General features: G+C 48.3%; 1 protein-coding gene across 4 annotated transcripts in view; it reads right to left on the bottom strand.

Annotated features, from left to right (window-relative positions):
* Positions 1 to 19,465, bottom strand: part of LOC120928786 (beta-arrestin-1) — a 243,210-nt gene that overhangs the window by 50,937 nt on the left and 172,808 nt on the right. For 2 of the 4 annotated variants that reach the window (XM_040339782.1, XM_040339783.1), the window contains exons 1-5: positions 13,042 to 13,238; positions 10,522 to 10,582; positions 8,014 to 8,058; positions 5,022 to 5,218; positions 2,069 to 2,128 (exon numbers count right to left, since the gene is read on the bottom strand). In XM_040339782.1, the coding sequence (XP_040195716.1) occupies positions 2,069 to 2,128; positions 5,022 to 5,218; positions 8,014 to 8,058; positions 10,522 to 10,582; positions 13,042 to 13,188 (510 nt within the window). In that variant the 5' untranslated portion in view covers positions 13,189 to 13,238. Of the gene's footprint in view, positions 1 to 2,068; positions 2,129 to 5,021; positions 5,219 to 8,013; positions 8,059 to 10,521; positions 10,583 to 13,041; positions 13,239 to 19,465 lie in introns of those variants that run through there. The other 2 variants (XM_040339784.1, XM_040339785.1) reach the window with 1 other exon arrangement.

Below are 19,465 nucleotides of genomic sequence, written 5' to 3'. Positions count from 1 at the left end.
ACTTAGCAACAATGAATCTTCCCCTCTAAGCAACAATATTTCCTCCCCCACTCTATAGAGTGGGGGAGGAAATATTGTTGCTTAGAGGGGAAGAGGGGAAGAGGGGAAGTGTTCCCCCACTGAACACCAATGTCTCTCCCCCCACTGTACAATAATGTCCCTCCCTAACTCAGCACCAGTATCCCTCCCCAACTGTACAATATTGTTCCTTCCCCTATTGCACACCAATGTCACCCTCTCCACTGAACAACAATGTTCCTCCTCCACTGGGGACAATGTCCCTCCTCCACTGAGCACCAATGTCCCTTCTCCACTGAGCAAAAAAGACCCTCCTCCACTGAGCAATAATGTCCCTCCTCCACTGAGCACCAATGCCCCTCCTCCACTGAGCACCAATGACCCTCCCCCACTGAGCAAAAATTACCCTCCTCCACTGAGCAATAATGTCCCTCCTCCACTGAGCAATAATGTTCCTCCTCCACTGAGCACCAATGTCCCTCCTCCACTGAGCACCAATGTCCCTCCTCCACTGAGCAATAATGTTCCTCCTCCACTGAGCACCAATGTCCCTCCTCCACTGAGCAATAATGTCCCTCCTCCACTGAGCAATAATGTCCCTCCTCCACTGAGCAATAATGTCCCTCCTCCACTGAGCACCAATGTCCCTCCTTCACTGAGCAATAATGTCCCTCCTCCACTGAGCAATAATGTCCCTCCTCCACTGAGCACCAATGTCCCTCCTCCACTGAGCACCAATGTCCCTCCTCCACTGAGCACAAATGTCCCTCCTCCACTGAGCAATAATGTCCCTCCTCCACTGAGCAATAATGTCCCTCCTCCACTGAGTAATAATGACCCTCCTCCACTAAGCAATAATGTCCGTCCTACACTGAGAACCAATGTCCCTCCTCCACTAAGCAATAATGTCCCTCCTCCACTGAGCACCAATGTCCCTCCTCCACTGAGCAATAATGTCCCTCCTCCACTGAGCACCGCTGTCTCTCCTCCACTGAGCACAAATGTTCCTCCTCCACTGAGCACCAATGTCCCTTCCCCACTGAGCACCAATGTCCCTCCTCCACTGAGCACCAATGTCCCTCCTCCACTGAGCACCAATGTCCCTCCTCCACTGAGCACCAATGTCCCTCCTCCACTGAGCACCAATGTCCCTCCTCCACTGAGCACCAATGTCCCTCCTCCACTGAGCAATAATGTCCCTCCTCCACTGAGCAATAATGTCCCTCCTCCACTGAGCACCAATGTCCCTCCTCCACTGAGCAATAATGTCCCTCCTCCACTGAGCACCGCTGTCTCTCCTCCACTGAGCACAAATGTTCCTCCTCCACTGAGCACCAATGTCCCTTCCCCACTGAGCACCAATGTCCCTCCTCCACTGAGCACCGATGTCCCTCCTCCACTGAGCACCAATGTCCCTCCTCCACTGAGCACCAACGTCCCTTCCCCACTGAGCACCAATGTCCCTCCTCCACTGAGCACCAATGTCCCTTTCCCACTGAGCACCAATGTCCCTCCTCCACTGAGCACCAATGTCTCTCACCCACTGAGAACCAATGTCCATCACCCACTGAGAACCAATGTCTATCACCCACTGAGAACCAATGTCTATCACCCACTGAGAACCAATGTCCATCACCCACTGAGCACCATGTTTCCACCCCCACTGAGAAACAATTTCCTTCTCCCACTGGACAACAAAGATTCCCCTCCCCCCCCCCCCCCCCCCCCCCCCCCGACGAGCGAGCGAGCGAGGCCCAGTCTCTACCCTTAGAAAACCCACCAGGAAAAAAACCTGGGGAACACAATTAACCCTAATTTTCCCAACCGGGGTAGCGTTAACTATTACTGTACCTGCCTACACGCCTCTTTACCTTTGGGCACAGGTCTACTTGGCCCAATGGTTAGTCTGGTCCTGCAGAACTGTAACCCTCCCCCCCCCCCCATGTCCTATCAACACTTCCAGGTGGAGAATCCACATCCAAATCCATTACCTTATACCCTGCCACCAGGGGGCAGATCAGCACGTCTATTTGATTAATATATATTATACCTTTCCAGTGTCCTCGGGACCTGGCTGAAGTGTCACTGAACAGGGGAGGTTTGGTGGGATCTGTAGATGGGAGAGAGAAAAACTCAATATAGACATGACATCATCCTTTAATAATAATAACTTGTGGAGAACAATTTTACTAAATATCTGAAGTTTCAGGTCATTAACTTTTTTAATGAATACAGCAAGTAAGAGCAGAGTGATTAGGTATGAGTGGATGTATTTACCAAGGAGGCCAGAGTAACTCTTCCAATATCGAGGGTATAACTACACCAAGGTAACTATTGAGAGCTCAGGTATCTCGTTATTATATCTCTCTTTGAAACAGCTCCTTCTTCTTCTCTTCACGTAATACACCTCGTATAAACCAAAACCTTTTGTTTTTGGATGGAGGTGGAAAGGGTTAGAGCAGCCTTTTTCGACCTTTCCAACACAAAGGAACCCTTGAAGTAGCTTTCAGGACTCAGGGAACCCTCTACTAAAAATGACTTTTATCTACAACTCATGACACATATGCCTTGTACACGCGATCGGGTTTCCCGGCTGACTTTTTACCACTGGGAAACCCGAGGGGAAAGCCGAGAACCGGCTCGGCAGCTTTTTCCCCCTACACACGGCCGGTTTTCATGGGAGGAAAACTGCCATGAGAGCTTTGGTCGGGAAACCCGGCCTTGTGTATGCTCAACCGTGGTCTTTCCCCATAGGAAAACTTCCGGGTTAAAAACCGCCGTGAAACACGGCGGTTTTCCTGTCAGGAAAACTGCCATGGAGCATATACAAAGCTGTCATGGCCGTTTTCCCGACAGGAAAACTGGTGGTGTGTACGAGGCTTCAGTGTGAAGGTCAATGGGAAGAATGCTCCTTTCACTTGTGGTCATTGGGAAGAATCCCTACTTACAGACAGCTGTCTAAAAGATCGATGGTGTCAGTGGGAACTTATGCGAGAGTCTGAAATTACTCTTTGCTCAAGGAACTCCTAGCAACCTTTGGAGGAACTCTGGTTGAGATACCCTGAGTTAGGCCCTCTCTGAATTTTCAATTACCATCTGGAGAAGCTCAAATTCTCTACCATTGCCAGATGTACCAAGGTTTTAACACATTCCCCAGGTCAGGTAGGTACAGGCTGAGTCACCAGAGCTGACTGTATATCAGCAGTACCTTATTATATTTGTATATACAGGGTGTACAGGGTCAGTGTCACAAGGGGTATAGAGTCAAGATCACAGGGGGTACAAGGTCAGGGTCACAGGGGGTACAGAGTCAGTGTCATGGGAGTACAAGGTAAGGATCAATGGGGGACAGGGTCAGGGTCACAGGGGGTACAGAGTCAGTGTCATGGGAGTACAAGGTAAGGATCACTGGGGTACAGGGTCAGGGTCACAGGTGGTACAGAGTGACTATCACAGGGGTACCAGGCCAGGGTCACAGTTAGTACAGGGTCAGGATCACAAATGTAAAGGGTCACAGAGGGTACAGGGTCAGTGTCACAGGGGGTACAGGTTCAGTGTCACAAGGGTACAGGATCAGTGTCTTGGGGGTACAGGGTTAATGTCTCAGGAGTACAGGGCCAGGGTCACAAGGGATATAGGGTCACTGTCACAGGGGATACAGGGTCACAATATGTACAGGGTCAGATTTACAGGGAGTACAGGGTCACTGGGGGAACAGGGTTAGGGTCACAGGGGGTATGGGTTCAGTGTCACATGGGGTACAGGGTCAGGGTCACAGGGGGTACAGAGTGACTATCAAAGGGGTTCCGGGCCAGGGTCAGAGTTGGTACAGGGTCAGGATCACAAATGTACAGGGTCACAGGGGGTACAGGTTCAGTGTCACAAGGGTACAGGATCAGTGTCTTGGGGGTACAGGGTCAATGTCTCAGGAATACAGGGTCAGGGTCACAAGGGGTAGAGGGTAACTGTCACAGGAGGTACAGGTTTATTGTCACAGGGGATACAGGGTCACAAGAAGAACAGGGTCACAGGGGGAATAGGGTCAGGGTCATAGGGGGGGGTACAGGATCAGGGTCACAAGGGGTATAGGGTCACTGCCACAGAAGATACAGGGTCATAAGTAGTACAGGGTCAGATTCACAGGAAGTACAGGGTCACTGGGGAAACAGGGTTAGGGTGACAGGGGGTATGGGGTCAGTGTCACAGGGGGTACAGGGTTAGGGTCACAGGGAGTACAGAGTCACAGGGGAACTGGGTCAGTGTCACAGGGGGAACAGGGTAATTGTAACAGGGGGTATGGGGTCACAGGGAGAACAGGGTCACAGGGGGTACAGGTTCAGTGTCACAAGGGTACAGGATCAGTGTCTTGGGGGTACAGGGTCAATGTCTCAGGAATACAGGGTCAGGGTCACAAGGGGTATAGGGTAACTGTCACAGGAGGTACAGGTTCATTGTCACAGGGGATACAGGGTCACAAGAAGAATAGGGTCAGGGTCATAGGGGGGTACAGGGTCAGTGTCGCAAGGGTACAGGATCAGTGTCTAGGGGGGTACAGGGTTACATGGCGTACAGGGTCAGTGTTTTAGGAGTACAGGGTCAGGGTCACAAGGGGTATAGGGTCATTGCCACAGGGGATACAGGGTCACAAGGAGTACAGGGTCAGATTCACAGGAAGTACAGGGTCACTGGGGAAACAGGGTTAGGTTCACAGGGGGTATGGGGTCAGTGTCACAGGGGGTACAGGGTTAGGGTCACAGGGAGTGCAGAGTCACAGGGGAACTGGGTTAGTGTCACAGGGGGAGCAGGGTCAGGGTCACAGGGGGTACAGAGTCAGTGTCAACAAACTGAAATCCTTACTGATACTGATATTTTTTTTTTTGAATTTGCCTCAACAATCAGGGGCCCCCTTCCACCCCCTGGCCCCGTAGCAGCCATGTGGACAGCTATGGCTATTGTTACACCACTGCTAAAGACTCAGAAGTCACAATGATTCTCCTCCCTACCTCAAAGGTGAACGGGTATGCATGCTCGCCCAACTTCTTGATCAAACGTTCCTGCAGCCGAGTCAGCGGCTTCTTCTCCTCCGGGACTGGTGGGAAAGCCTGAATGTTTGCAACAAAAAGGTCTTTGCGGAACGTCAAGCCCAAAACATCGAGATCCTCCCGGCCATAACGGAACGCGCAGGTCAGAGTCACAAATACTTGAGGAAACAAATAAACACATAAAAAACAAATTATCTTCACAGTGAGGACACACCAAGATTTAATTATAAAGCTCTGATTGCTCTTTGGGTTTTATGAAGACATAAAACCGTTCATTTTCCCCCATGAAACTTAGGAGGTTGTGTTGGAGGAGATCTTGTGATCGGGACACCCGGGGAACTTTCTAATTAGATGTTTTGGTGTGTAATTCCATTTTAGATTCATCACGTGGAATTCATGGGAACTCACATGTCTAGTAAGCGGACGTTCGAGTCATATACATAGTTAAATACTCAGGGGTATGCGTGGAACCAGGGCCGCCATCAGGGGGGTACAGGCATTACACCTGTAAGGAGCCCGATGACCCCCCTACCCACAGACATCACAGCACTCCCCCTGACAAGTGTTCTTTGGGCCTTTGCCATAGACCAGCCTAGACTCTAAAGCCTCGTATACACGATCGGATTATCCAACAGGAATTGTGTGATGTACAGGCTGTTGACGGAAAATCTGACCGTTTGTATGTTCCATCGGACAATTGTTGTCAGATTTTCCACTGACAAATGTCCGCCAACAATTGGGTGTTGTCGGATTTTCCGAACGTGTGTACACAAAGTACAAACACGCATGCTCAGAAGCAATACTCACCATATAACACAACATTAGCAGAAGTTGCCCAAAGGGTGGCGCGAAAGAGATGAAGAACCACGTTGTTTCGTGTTCGTTGGCCGACAATTCTTTGCCATTTGTATGCAAGACAAGTTCCTTGGCCAACGCCCTTCAGACAAAAGTCCTACGCTTTGTCCACAGAAAATCTGATCATGTGTATGAGGCTTTGTTTTTTTTTGCAACTTGGGATCCAACTTGAGAGACCCCAAGTCGCTTGACATGTGAAATGCCAATTCAGCTGTCTTAATTAGCACTACTGAAGTCGCTCCGACTATAGAAAAGGTTCCTGTACTACTTCAAGGTGACTTCTATCCGACTTGTGCCCATAGACTTTAATAAAAGTCGCCCTTCAAGTCAGATCCTCATCTTAATTGATGTGATTTGGATCCGACATTACAGAATGATTACCCAGGTATTCCCTGAAATTGCTTTAAAGTTGCTTCAAGTCACTTCAAAGTCACTTCAAGTCGCACTGAATTTGCCTTGCAAAGTCGTACTGTCGTGTGACTATCAGGCCACAGCAGTGTAAAGCAAACCTTTAGGTTCTTTTGGTCTCTGCCATAGACCAGACTAGACTCTTTAGGTTCTTTGGGCCTCTGCATCAGACCAGCTTAGACTCTTTAGGTTCTTTTGACCTCTGCCATAGATCAGCTTAGATTCTTTAGGTTCTGTTGACCTCTGCTATAAATCAGCTTAGACTGTTTAGGTTCTTTGGGTCTCTGCCATAGACCATCTTAGACTTTTAAGGTTATTTGGGTCTCTGTCACAGACCAGCTTAGACTTTTCAGGTTCTTTGGGTCTCTGTCATAGACCAGCTTAGACTCTTTAGGTTCTTTGGGTCTCTGCCATAGACCAGCTTAGACTTTTTAGGTTCTTTGGGCCTCTGCCATAGACCATCTTAGACTTTTAGGGTTCTTTGGGCCTCTGTCATAGACCATCTTAGACTTTTTAGGTTCTTTGGGCCTCTGCCATAGACCATCTTAGACTTTTTAGGTTCTTTGGGCCTCTGCCATAGACCAGCCTAGATTTGTTAGCTTCTTTGACCTCTGCCATAGACCATCTTAGACTTTTTAGGTTCTTTGGGTATCTGTCACAGACCAGCTTAGACTTTGTAGGTTCTTCGGGTCTCTGTCATAGACCGGCTTAGACTCTTTAGGTTCTTTGAGTCTCTGCCATAGACCAGCTTAGACTCTAGGTTCTTGGGTTCTCTGCCATAGACCAGCTTAGACTTTTTAGGTTCTTTGGGTCTCTGCCATAGACCAGCTTAGACTTTTTAGGTTATTTGGGCCTCTGCCATAGACCAGCTTAGACTTTTTAGGTTATTTGGGCCTCTGCCATAGACCAGCCTAGACTTGTTAGCTTCTTTGACCTCTGCCATAGACCATCTTAGACTTTTTAGGTTCTTTGGGCCTCTGCCATAGATCATCTTAGACTTTTTAGGTTCTTTGGGCCTCTGCCATAGACCATTTTAGACTTTTTAGGTTCTTTGGGCCTCTGCCATAGACCAGCTTAGACTTTTTAGGTTCTTTGGGCCTGTGCCATAGACCAGCTTAGACTTTTTAGGTTCTTTGGGTCTGTGCCATAGACCATCTTAGACTTTTTACGTTCTTTGGGTCTCTGCCATAGATCAGCTTAGACTTTTTAGGTTCTTTGGGCCTCTGCTATAGACCAGCTTAGACTTTATAGGTTCTGCTACCAGCCAACTTAGGTTTTTGTTAGTATCTACCATAGGCCAGCTTGGATTTCATGGGGCCAGATGGGCAGCCAGGAGAACAAACCTTCTCCCTTCTGGCTTCCAAAGCCAGGTAAAGGCATGGGAGGCATAAAAGGAACTTTCTACAGAAACCTCCTCACAAGGCAAAACCTGGGACACAAGGACCTTTCTAGAAGGTCACTCCAAATATTTATCATCCACCTCAGCCCACATCACTGGCATGAACCCCTCAGTGATTGGATGACACAGAATAAATATTCATACCCCCATACAATGTAGCTTCTTACTCTACCTACTGGAGAACACTCAACAGGCAGAAGCAATCAATGTCCCAGGCTTAGGGTAAACCCATAACAAACGTATTATTACAATGATGACCCTAGAAAAGGATTAATAGAGAACATAGATTACCTTTCCGCTCCTTCAGATATTCGGGATCAACCAAAACAACACCATCTAGAGGAAGGAAAAAAAAGAAAATTCTCATGAGCTCCAAAGAGAGAGAGAGAGAGCAAAACGAGATCAGGAAGAAGAGAGAGAGAAAGAGAGATGGGAGAGGGAGACAAAAGAGGGATAGTGAGAGACAGAAAAAGGGAGAGAAAGAGAGAAACTGGAGAGGGAGAAAGAGAGGTGGGAGAGAAATAAAGAAGAGAGAGATGGGAGAGAGAGAAAGGGAGAGAGATGGGAGAGGAATCGAGAAAGACATGAAAGGGAGAGAGAGAAAAAGAGATGGGAGAGGAAGAGAAAGATGTCAGAAGCGAGAAAATGGGATACACGGGAGAGAGGAAGAAATGGGAGGAGAGAGAAATGGAAGAGGCGTTAGAAAGAGAGATGGGAAAGAGAGGTGGGAGAGAGAAAGAAAGACAGAAACAGGAGAGAGAGAAAGAGAGCGAGAGAGATGGGAAACAGAAAAAGTAATTGGAGCAGGAGAATGAGAAAAGAAAAAATAGGAGAGTAGGGATGGGCCGAACACCCCCCGGTTTGCACCAGAACACTTCGAACAGGCTAGAAGTTCTAATGAACACTGGAACCCTATTAAAGTCTGTTGGACATGAACATGAAAAAATCAAAAGTTCGAATTTTAAAGGCTAATATGCAAGTTATTGCCATAAAAAAGTGTATGGAGACCCGGGTACTGCCCCAGGGGACATGTATTAAAGCAAAAAAAAAGTTTTTAAAACGATTGTTTTTAAAGGAGCAGTGATTTTAATGATGCCTAAAGTGAAACAATAAAAATGAAATATCCCTTTAAATATAGTGCCTGGGGATCCCCTTACTCTGCCTGTAAAGTATCACATATGTGCAATGTATAGAACCTGCTGCAGCAATAATGACATTTCTAAAGAAAAAAATAACATTTAAACTTGCTCGCGCCTGTAATGTATTGCCGGCTCCCGGAAATATAAATGAACATATGGATTTTAAGGAGAACCCCATGCCAAAATGTAAAAAAAAAAAAATGACGTGGTTTCCCCCCTAAAATCCATACCCCGCCCCCTTCTGACATCACATGTTCGTGGCGGGGCGAACTTCCAGCGAGCGCCCTATATGTTCGTTTGTTTTACGAAACATCGGGACCATCCCTACTGGAGAGAGAAAGAGTGACCCAAGAGGAAAGAACAGCACAAGAGTAAAAGACAGGCAAGGGAGAGAGAGCTTTATAAAATCCCCTTGCCGCCGAGCGTACACACATATGCGTCCTCGGCTTTCGGGGGTTATACCGGGATGATGTCCGCAGCTGGAGGCATCATCCCGGTATAATTTTTTAGAGCCGGCGATTGGCTTTCCAGGAATAACAACCAACAGCTTTTGCTATCCCGGAGGAGTGGAAGGGGACATCCCGCCACCTCCGCCACTCTTACTGGGCCTCCTGTCCCACCGGGAGACCTGATCTAAGAACCGCCACCTCCAGTGCCTAGCCGCAGACTGGAACGAAGCCACGAACGGCTTCGATCCAGTCTCTTCCATGTAAACACGTAAGCGACGTCACAACGTCACTTCCAGGTTTACTCGGCTGCCAGAAATAGAACATGTTTTATTTTTTTCCAATGGAAAAAAAACTATAGGAAATTCCTATAGTCTGTGTGCAACTCCGATGGAGAAAAAGCCCACGCATGCTCAAAATCAAGTCGACGCATGCTCGGAAGCACTGAACTTCATTTTTCTCGGCTCGTCGTAGTGTTTTACGTCACCGCATTTTGGATGGTCAGAATTTGGTCTGAGGCCTCGTACACACCACCGGTTTTCTCGGCAAAAACCAGCAAGAAAACTGCTGGCAGAGCTTTCTTGCTGAGAAAACCGTTTGTGTGTACGAGGCTTTCAGGTTTCTCGTCAGGAAATCTGGCCAGAATCTCGACGAGAAAAATAGAGAACCTGCGCTCTTTTTTTCTCGTCGAGATTCTGGTCGGTCTGTTTCCCGACGAGAAACCCGAGAGTGTGTATACTTACCTGTCGCCGTGGAAACCCGTGCATGCTCGAAATGACTTTGACGCATGCGCGGTAGCTTCCACGGCATAGGTAGGGTGACGCGATGACGTCACCGCGTTTTTCCGTTTCAAGAGAACCGCTGTTCTTTCGAAAAGGTCTGAATGTACACTCGGCAGCAAGAGATTCTTGCCAAGAATCTCGTCGGGAAAAACAATGTTTTTTTCCTGACGAGATTCTTGCCCGTGTGTACGAGGCCTCACAGTGCGTATGCAAGGCAGCTTGAACGGAATTCCGAATAAAAATTCCATTGGATTTTAGGCCATCGGAAATTCCGATCGTGTGTACAGGACATTAGTCATGAAAGGGTTAAATCTGAAGTATTACGTTAAAAACGTTTTTTTTTTTGGAAAGAGGGGATGTCAATAGATGTCACATAGATATCATACTCAAGTCATTGTCTTCAATTGAGGACATAGTTAATGAAATACTCACCAACGGGATCCACGACATCAATGTGGTCCACAAAGTCCCTCTTCCCCAGGTATACAGTGAGCTGAAAGGAGACAAAGCCACATAATATTACAGATTGTTATTGTAGAATGTGAATGGAGCAAAACAAACACAAATATCATACTATTTCCTGGTTGGGTCAAATGTTTGTCATTGATTTATACCTGAAAATAACAAACTTGGCCACAAACTTGGAAAAGTGGCCCTCACCCTAGACTAAGGTGACCGGGTTTTTAAAATTAAATCTGGGGACATATTTATTTATTTTTTACTAGTATTGGCGGCAATCGGTGACTCTCTGCCCGTCGCCACCTCCAGGGACAATCCTAGGGTCACAGACACCTGGGTGCAGAAATATTTCTGGCGCCCCCACATGGCTGTGGTCATCTTACTAACTCCTCCCCTTTACAAATGTTTCTATGGCTACGACTCAAACACAGAGATGCTCCCCTAAGAAGTCTTCATTAGTGTCCCCCATCAGAGCCCCCCAGCAGGTGTCCCCCATCAGAGCCCCCCAGCAGGTGTCCCCATCAGAGCCCCCCCAGCAGGTGTCCCCCATCAGAGCCCCCCCAGAAGGTGTCCTCCATCAGAGCCCCCCCACAGCAGGTGTCCCCCATCAGAGCCCCCCCAGAAGGTGTCCCCCATCAGAGCCCCCCCACAGCAGGTGTCCCCATCAGAGCCCCCCACATCAGGTGTCCCCATAGTTCAGTACTTGTCCAATAGATGCCTGTACCTCGTGTGCGCTGGGAGCAGAAGCACATTACGGAGGGGCGGGGCATACGTGGCATCTTTGGTTACTTGGAGGGTGGCACTCGGAGAGCATTTCTGGGAGTGCACGGGATGATTGGCAGCAGCTCCGGCCAACCCAGAAGCCTCTCATCACACCGCCTATGGGAGAAGAGCCGACACACGCAGAGGGGGCGGGGCAGACAGGAGACTGCTCCATGCACATCGGACAGAATTAATTAGTGGAGCCTAGTACCGGAGCGTGTTCCGGTACTAGGCTCCGCTGTGGTACCCAGCCCGGAATCCAGGTACAGTGGGAGGTATGCGCTCTTGTCAGTTGCCAGCGGAGAGAGCAAGCGGGATGGGGAACCGCAGTACCCGCTACATGCGCTCCGCCTCTTGACACATACAAGGAGGAGTGAGGGGAGCACTTTGGAGCTTCAGTGCCCCCACCTCTGCGGCACCTGGGTGCGGAGCACCCCGTGCACCCTGCCTAGGATCCGCCCGCCTCACAGCCTGTCAAGACTTACTCTCCGGCCCCAGCTACTATCGGGTAGGGAGCGGAGGAAGATCACTCCGCCAGGGAAGGAGAGGAGATAAGCAGGCAGGCTGCTGGTCGGGACTTGAGCCAAGGCAGAAGAACATGCGAGCGGAGCTGAATGGGCACCCGAACCTGAAGAAATTTTCCCTCCACTCCGACCAGCACATGATCATCAGAAAGGGGCACAGATAATGAAAAAAAAATACACCCCCTCAAGCTATTAGGAGCGGCAGAGCGCGTGGGGGGGGGGGTGATAATGTAATTCAGATTATTTTTTTATTCTGCACTGACTGTCTTTGAAATTGGTAAAGAAAAATTGGAAGGTTTGGTATTTTTAGGGTGCAAAATTATAACAACAAAGTATATCAAAAAAGATGTTTCACCACGAATAGTAGCTTCCTCAGGAGAATTACATTTATCAGGCTCCTGAGGAAGCTACTATTCGTAATGAAACATGTTGAGAATTTTGTCAGCTTGTACACTGTTGATACTGTACTGTATATTCTTATGATGGATTTTATTCTGTCTATTTTTAACCTTTATTAATAAAAATCTTTTTTGATATATTTTGTTGTTATCATTTTGCACCCTAAAAATCCCAAACCTTCAATTTTTATTTACCAATTAAAGCGGAGGTCCACCCTAAAAATGTAAAATTTTAATAAATTTTTTTTTTATACTTACCAGAAATGGCTGTTACTAGGCAGATCGTCCTAATCTGCCACTTCCTGGTCCGCGGTGGTCTTCTTTCTTCTCCTCCTTGCACTGCCTCCTGGGAAATGGGGAGCGGTGTCTTCTGGGACCTTGTGTGTGTGTGTGTCCCAGGAGACATCCGCCTATTCACATATCGCCGCGCAGCTCGCGCATGTACAGTAGGGAACCAAAGCCGCAATGCTTCACTTCCTGATTCCCTCACCGAGGATGGCGGCGGGGGGCAGCCGAGACATCCTGCTATTGACCTCAGCTTGTTCCTGACCATGGCTTGTCTTTGTTGATTGCCAGTTGACCTTGGCTAACTCCTGATTTTGACTTAACCTGGCTGAACTTCTGGTGTGACCCTTAACCATGACTCTGTCTGCTACCTTGCCTGTGTGCTCCATGGCCACCAACCACCACCTGTCTAGACCTTGCTTCCAGCCTGTTTCGTTCCATTGCCTTGACAAGCTGTCTTCCCATCTGTTTCTCTCCAGGGACCTTCCTGTTGGCCTGCACAAGCACCCCACAACCAGGCCTACCTCCAGAAGGGAATGTTCGTGGGCTGGACTTTCATTCCTTGTGCTCCACTCCATGCGTGCCTGGACCAGAGGTGTAAGGGAAGCCATCTCATCATCTCGACTACCAACCAGGTATGTGAAAGGCTCTGAGTGAAGATCCTTCACCATTAGGCCATTGATTGGAGCGAAACCCTCAGTCAGAACATACCGAGCATTATATAGCTCTCTGCTTCCTGTTCAGACCTGTGATAACAGCCTCTGGCAGAGGGAATTCCTCCAGCAGTATCATCCTTTGTCACTCAAGATATACTATAATATATCATATGGTGGAGTGCCGAGAGCTGCAGAAGAAGCTGTTGATGGAAGATGTGAAAAGCTGTACAATAATTGCTCAAAATAAACCATTGCCACCATTCACAATTTCCACCAATTACCATGGTACACTTTGCATGTTAGACTTTCTTTGGCCCACAGATATCTGTCCCATTTAAAGGGCCAGTTCGTTGTGTTCCCTCTCCCCCAAACTGAGGTTCCCCATTCCTCCATGGGCTTCAATGATGGCAATTTGACTCTCATTTTAACGTGCCAAAAGTCTGCAACAAATCTGATCCTTCCATGGGTGCCTTCAAGTATGTTAGAACTGTAAGTCCTACCATGATAAAGCAGGGCAAAGGTTCCTAATCCTTCACTGGCTCCAATGATGGCGATCTCTACCTGCTCTCACCCTAATGTCCTAAAATGAAATATCAGAACAAAAGATTCCAGTCCTCCCCTGGACTCCAATGATGGCAATCTGGCCCTGCCCCTGACCCTAAAGTGCAAGAAATTCTGCACCAGTTCTTACCCCTCCACGGGAGCTCTTAGCTATGCTGGAACTGGAAGTCCTACCATAAAATATCAGACCAAAAGTTTCTAGTCCTCCCCTGGACTCCAATGATGGCAATCTGGCCCTGCCCCTGACCCTAAAGTGCCATCTTTAATCCTTCCATGGGATCCTTCAGCTATAAAGAACTTGAAGCCCTACCAGGAAATATCAGGCCAACAATTCCCAGTTCTGCCCTGGGCTCCTGTGATGGCAATCTGGCCATACCCTAATGTTAAAGTGTCAAAAACCCTTCACCAACACTAACCCTTTCATGGGGGCATTCAGAAATGCTAGAACTGGAAGTCCTACCATGAAATAGTATGCCAAAGGGTCCCAATGCTCCCCTGCACTCCAATTATGCCATACTGACCCTGCCTTCACCTTAAAGTACCAAAAGCCCTGTGCCAACTCTATCTCTGCCACTGGGGCTTTAGCTGTCCTGGAACTGGAAGTGCTACCATGAAATGTCAGACCAAAGATTCCCGGTCCTCTCCTGGGATCCAATCATGCCAATCTGACCCTGCCTTCACGGTAAAGTGCCAAAAGCCCTGTGCCAACTCTATCTCTGCCACTGGGGCTTTAGCTGTCCTGGAACTGGAAGTGCTACCATGAAATGTCAGGCCATAGATTCCCAGTCCTCCCCTGGGCACCAATGATGCCAATCTGACCCTGCCTTCATGGTAAAGTGTCAAAAGCCCTGTGCAAACTCTATCTCTTCCACTGAGGCTTTAGCTGTCCTGGAACTGGAAGTCCTACCATGAAATGTCAGGCCATAGATTCCCAGTCCTCCCCTGAGTTCCAATCATGCCAATCTGACCCTGCCTTCACGGTAAAGTGCCAAAAGCCCTGTGCCAACTCTATCTCTGCCACTGGGGCTTTAGCTGTCCCGGAACTAGAAGTTCTACCATGAAATATTAGGCCATAGATTCCCAGTCCTCCCCTGGGCTCCAATGATGCCAATCTGACCCTGCCTTCATGGTAAAGTGTCAAAAGCCTTGTGCCAATTCTAACCCTTCCATAGGGGCCTTAGCTGTCTTTGAACTAGAAGTCCTACCATGAAATATCAGGCCAAAGGCGAAACCATTTTCTGAGGAATCTGCGGTGAGCGATGTGTCCTAATCACATTGTCAGGGGTTTAGCTTTGATAGCAAGGGACGGCACTTAAATCTGAAGCCATCTGCAACCAGTCCATTGATTTTTATGTCCCATGAAAGCAGTTGGCCTAATTAGTTCAGATAAAAGGACTACAAATTAGAGAGCGGTTGTTACTATTATTGATCTGTTCCGTCTCTGAAAACTCCAGGAAGTCAGTGGCCAGCCTGGGAGAGGGGGGGACGAAAAAAAAAGCAAAATAGCAAGGATTGTGACAACCAGGATCCTACACGTTCTCTGCTATGAAACGGCTTACCTATCTGTAGAATTGTTTTCATGCTATTTTATTTTATTCTAATTTTAACCATTTCCGCCCCGGACCATTTTGCAGGCCAAAGACCAGGGCCACCTTTTGCGATTCGGCACTGCGTCGCTTTAACTGACAATTGCGCGGTCGTGCGACGTGGCTCCCAAACAAAATGGGCGTCTTTTTTTCCCCACAAATAGAGCTTTCTTTTGGTGGTATTTGATCACCTCTGCGGTTTTTATTTTTTGCGCTATAAACAAAAATAGAGCGACAATTTTGAAAAAAAGCAATGGCCCGGATTCACAGACAGCGGCGCACATTTATGCCGCCGTAGCGTATCTCCTGTACGCTACGCGACACACCACAGAGAGGCAAGCACTGAATTCACAAAGCCAGTGCTCCCAAATCTGCACTGGGTTTCCAAGGCGTAAGTCGGCGTAAGTGGAAGTGGGCGTGAGCCATGCAAATGAGGCGTGACCCCATGCAAATGATGGGCCGAAAGCTAGACAGATACGTATAACGAACGGCGCATGCGCCGTCCCGTGGACACATCCCAGTGCGCATTGCTCAGATTCACATCGGAACTACTCCCTAAGATACGTCGGGTCACTGCCTACGGCGTGAACGTAACCTACGCTCAGCCATATTCACGTCCAACTTAAACTACGTAAAATACGCCGGCTTGTGTTCCCTGTTGCAGCCCTTTGCATGGATGCTGCTGAGTTACACCTCCTTTATGGGGCATAACCCAACACATCACATCACCCAAAGAACACCATCCCCACTGTGAAACATGGCGGTGGCAGCATCATGCTGTGGGGACATTTTTCAGCAGTCAGGACTGGGAAACTGGTGGAAGTTGAGGGAAAGATGGATGGTGATAAATACAGGGATATTCTAGAGCTAAACCTGTAGCACGCTGTGTGTGATTTGAGGCGAGGACGGAGGTTCACCTTCCAGCAGGACAATCACCCCAAACACACTGCTAAAGCAACACTTGAGGGGTTTAAGGGGAAACATGTAAATGTGTTGGAATGGCCCAATCAAAGCTCAGACCTCAATCCAATAGAAAATCTGTGGTCAGACTTAAAGATTGCTGTTCACAAGCGCAAACCATCCAACTTGAAGGATCTGGAGCAGTTTTGCAAGGAGAAGGAATGGGCAAAAATCCCAGAGGTGAGATGTGGGAAGACCATAGAGACTTATCCAAAGGGACTTGGAGCTATGATAGGCGGCTCTACAAAGTATTGACTTCAGGGGGGTTGAATATTTATGCACATCGACTTTTTCTGTTATTTTGTCCTATTTGTTGAAATAAAAAACATCTTCAAAGTTGTGGGCGTGTCCTGTAAATTAAATGACACAAATCCTCAAACGATCCATGTTAATTCCAGACTGTGAGGCAACAAAACAGAAAAAAATGCCAAGGGGGGGGGGGGGGTGAATACTTTTGCAAGGCACTGTATGTCACACAGTGCTAAGTCATAGAATCATAGAACTAGAGACTGCAGTCCTGCTCAGAAGCACCGAGAAAAGTCTGCTGATGTGGATTATATGATATTATATTACATCAATATGTATTACACCGTACACCAATATATTTAGCCGCTTCTAATGTTGACCCATTTAGGGCACAAAAAGTTCCTTAATTACGTTGTTAATTTTATTTAGAAGTGAGAGAAAAGAGAAACGTAATTAATGCACTGTAATTAGGACACATAGAGGCCGGGGGGGGGGGGGGGGTAAATCATAAGCAGCATAACCAGATAAAATTATCCAGATAAAGATCAGCCAGATGATATAATATATATATAGAGTTAATGTACTGTATATTAATTGGTGGGTGGAACTTCTTTATTGTTCAATGACCAATCATATGGGAGTATAGTGACCTGGCCAAACTTTTGGGCAGAGGCTCCTGGATTGAATATGGATAATTTTGCTGACCCAGTGTGGGAGGAGCCTGCATGTATTGTGATTGGCCCGACAGGCATGTGTCGTGACCAGATTTACTCAGCGTGGTGGACCCTGTGTATAACATGACTGGCTTGACTCAGGAGGGGAGGGTCCTGTGTGTAACATGACCAGCTTCATTCAGCGTGGGAGGGCGCTGGATGTAACGTGACCAGCTTGATTCAGCGAGGGAGGGCCCTGTGTGTAACATGACTGATTTGATTCAGCGTGAGAGGGAGCTGCATGTAACGTGGCCGGCGTGACTCAGCATGGGAGGCTGCTGCATATAATATGACTGGCTTTACTCAGTGTGGGAGGGCGCTGCATGAAACATGACCGGCTTGACTCAGCATGGGAGGGCTCTGCATATAATTCGACTGGTTTCACTCAGCGTGGGAAGGCACTGTATGTACCATGACCAACTTGACTCAGTGTGGGAGGGCCCTGTGTGTAATGTGACTGGCTTGACCCAGCAGGGGAGGGCCCTGTGTGTAACATGACTGATTTGACTCAGCGTGGGAGGGCACTGCATGTAACGTGACCGGCTTGACTCAGCATAGGAGGCCGCTGTATATAATGTGACTGGCTTGACTCAGCGTGGGAGGGCACTGCATGTATTATAAGCAGCTTGACTCAGCATGAGAGGGCCCTTTGTGTAATGTGACTGGCTTGACTCAGCATGGGAGGGACCTGCATGTAATATGACTGGCTTGACTCTGCGTTGGAGTCCGCTGCATATTATATGACTGGCTTCACTCAGCATGGGAGGGCCCTGCGTGTAATGTGACCGCTGTATATAATGTGACTGGCTTGACTCAGCGTGGGAGGGCACTGCATGTAACGTGACCGGCTTGACTCAGCATGGGAGGCCGCTGTATATAATGTGACTGGCTTGACTCAGCGTGGGAGGGCACTGCATGTACCATAGGCAGCTGCATGTATTATAAGCAGCTTGACTCAGCATGAGAGGGCCCTTTGTGTAATGTGACCAGCTTGACTCAGCATGGGAGGGACCTGCAAGTAACATGACTGGGTTGAATCTGCTTGGGAGTCCGCTGCATATAATATGACTGGCTTCACTCAGCAAGGGAGGGCCCTGCGTGTAATGTGACCGCTGTATATAATGTGACTGGCTTGACTCAGCGTGGAAGGGCACTGCATGTACCATAGGCAGCTTGACTCAGCATGGGAGGGCCCTGCGTGTAATGTGACCAGCTTGACACAGCATGGGAGGCACCTGCAAGTAACATGACTGGGTTGAATCTGCGTGGGAGTCCGCTGCATATAATATGACTGGCTTCACCCAGCATGGGAGGGCCCTGCGTGTAATGTGACCGCTGTATGTAATGTGACTGGCTTGACTCAGCGTGGGAAGGCACTGCATGTACCATAGGCAGCTTGATTCAGCATGGGAGGGCCCTGCGTGTAATATGACCAGCTTGACTTAGCATGGGCGGGACCTGCAAGTAAAATGACCGGCTTGACTCTGTGTGGGAGGCCTCTGCATATAATATGACTGGCTTCACTCAGCATGGGAGGGCGCTGCGTGCAATGTGACCAGCTTGACTCAGAGTGGGAGGGTCCTGTGTGTAATGTGACTGGCTTGACCCAGCAGGGGAGGGCCCTGTGTGTAACATGACCGATTTGATTCAGTGTAGGTGTGCCTGTTACTTCCTGCTTGCGTTCCGCCCTGGAACGCATTACGGTGTCCGCGTTCCACCCTGCAACGCGGAAGTTTCTTTCAAACTAAGTGCGATGCACTACACCTGGTTACTGGCCTATAAAGGCACTCAGCTTAGACACAAGCCTTGTTTCTATTATTGTCAGCCGTAGCTCGGTCACGCTACAGAGAAGTGTGTCATCGCTCCCCATGCCGGAAGATCGCTCCAGCCTCAACTACTCCTTTAGTGCCATCTGCTGTTATTGCAACTGGGAGCCATTGCTGGGGACAGCCTTTAGAGATTCCTTGCTGATCATCCTTCACCACAGATTCCTTAATTGCCTATCCTTAAGCCTGCTAAACGGATAAGTAGCTATTCTATTACTTGTAGTGCTATAGCAAGATCTGCTACTTATGTGCCAGCTATACAATTGCTATTGTTTATCATGCCTCCTGACTATCAACATATTTGGGATATACTGTTGTGTTAAAGGACTGTCTCCTAAGGAATATCTTAACCACTTGCTTACTGGGCACATAAACCCCCTTCGTTCCCAGGCGAAATCTC

The sequence above is a fragment of the Rana temporaria genome, chromosome 2 (genome assembly GCF_905171775.1).
Source record: "Rana temporaria chromosome 2, aRanTem1.1, whole genome shotgun sequence".
Lineage (NCBI taxonomy): Eukaryota > Metazoa > Chordata > Amphibia > Anura > Ranidae > Rana > Rana temporaria.
The sequence above is the reverse complement of the archived record's forward strand: the minus strand, read 5'-3'. Positions and strand labels throughout refer to the sequence as shown.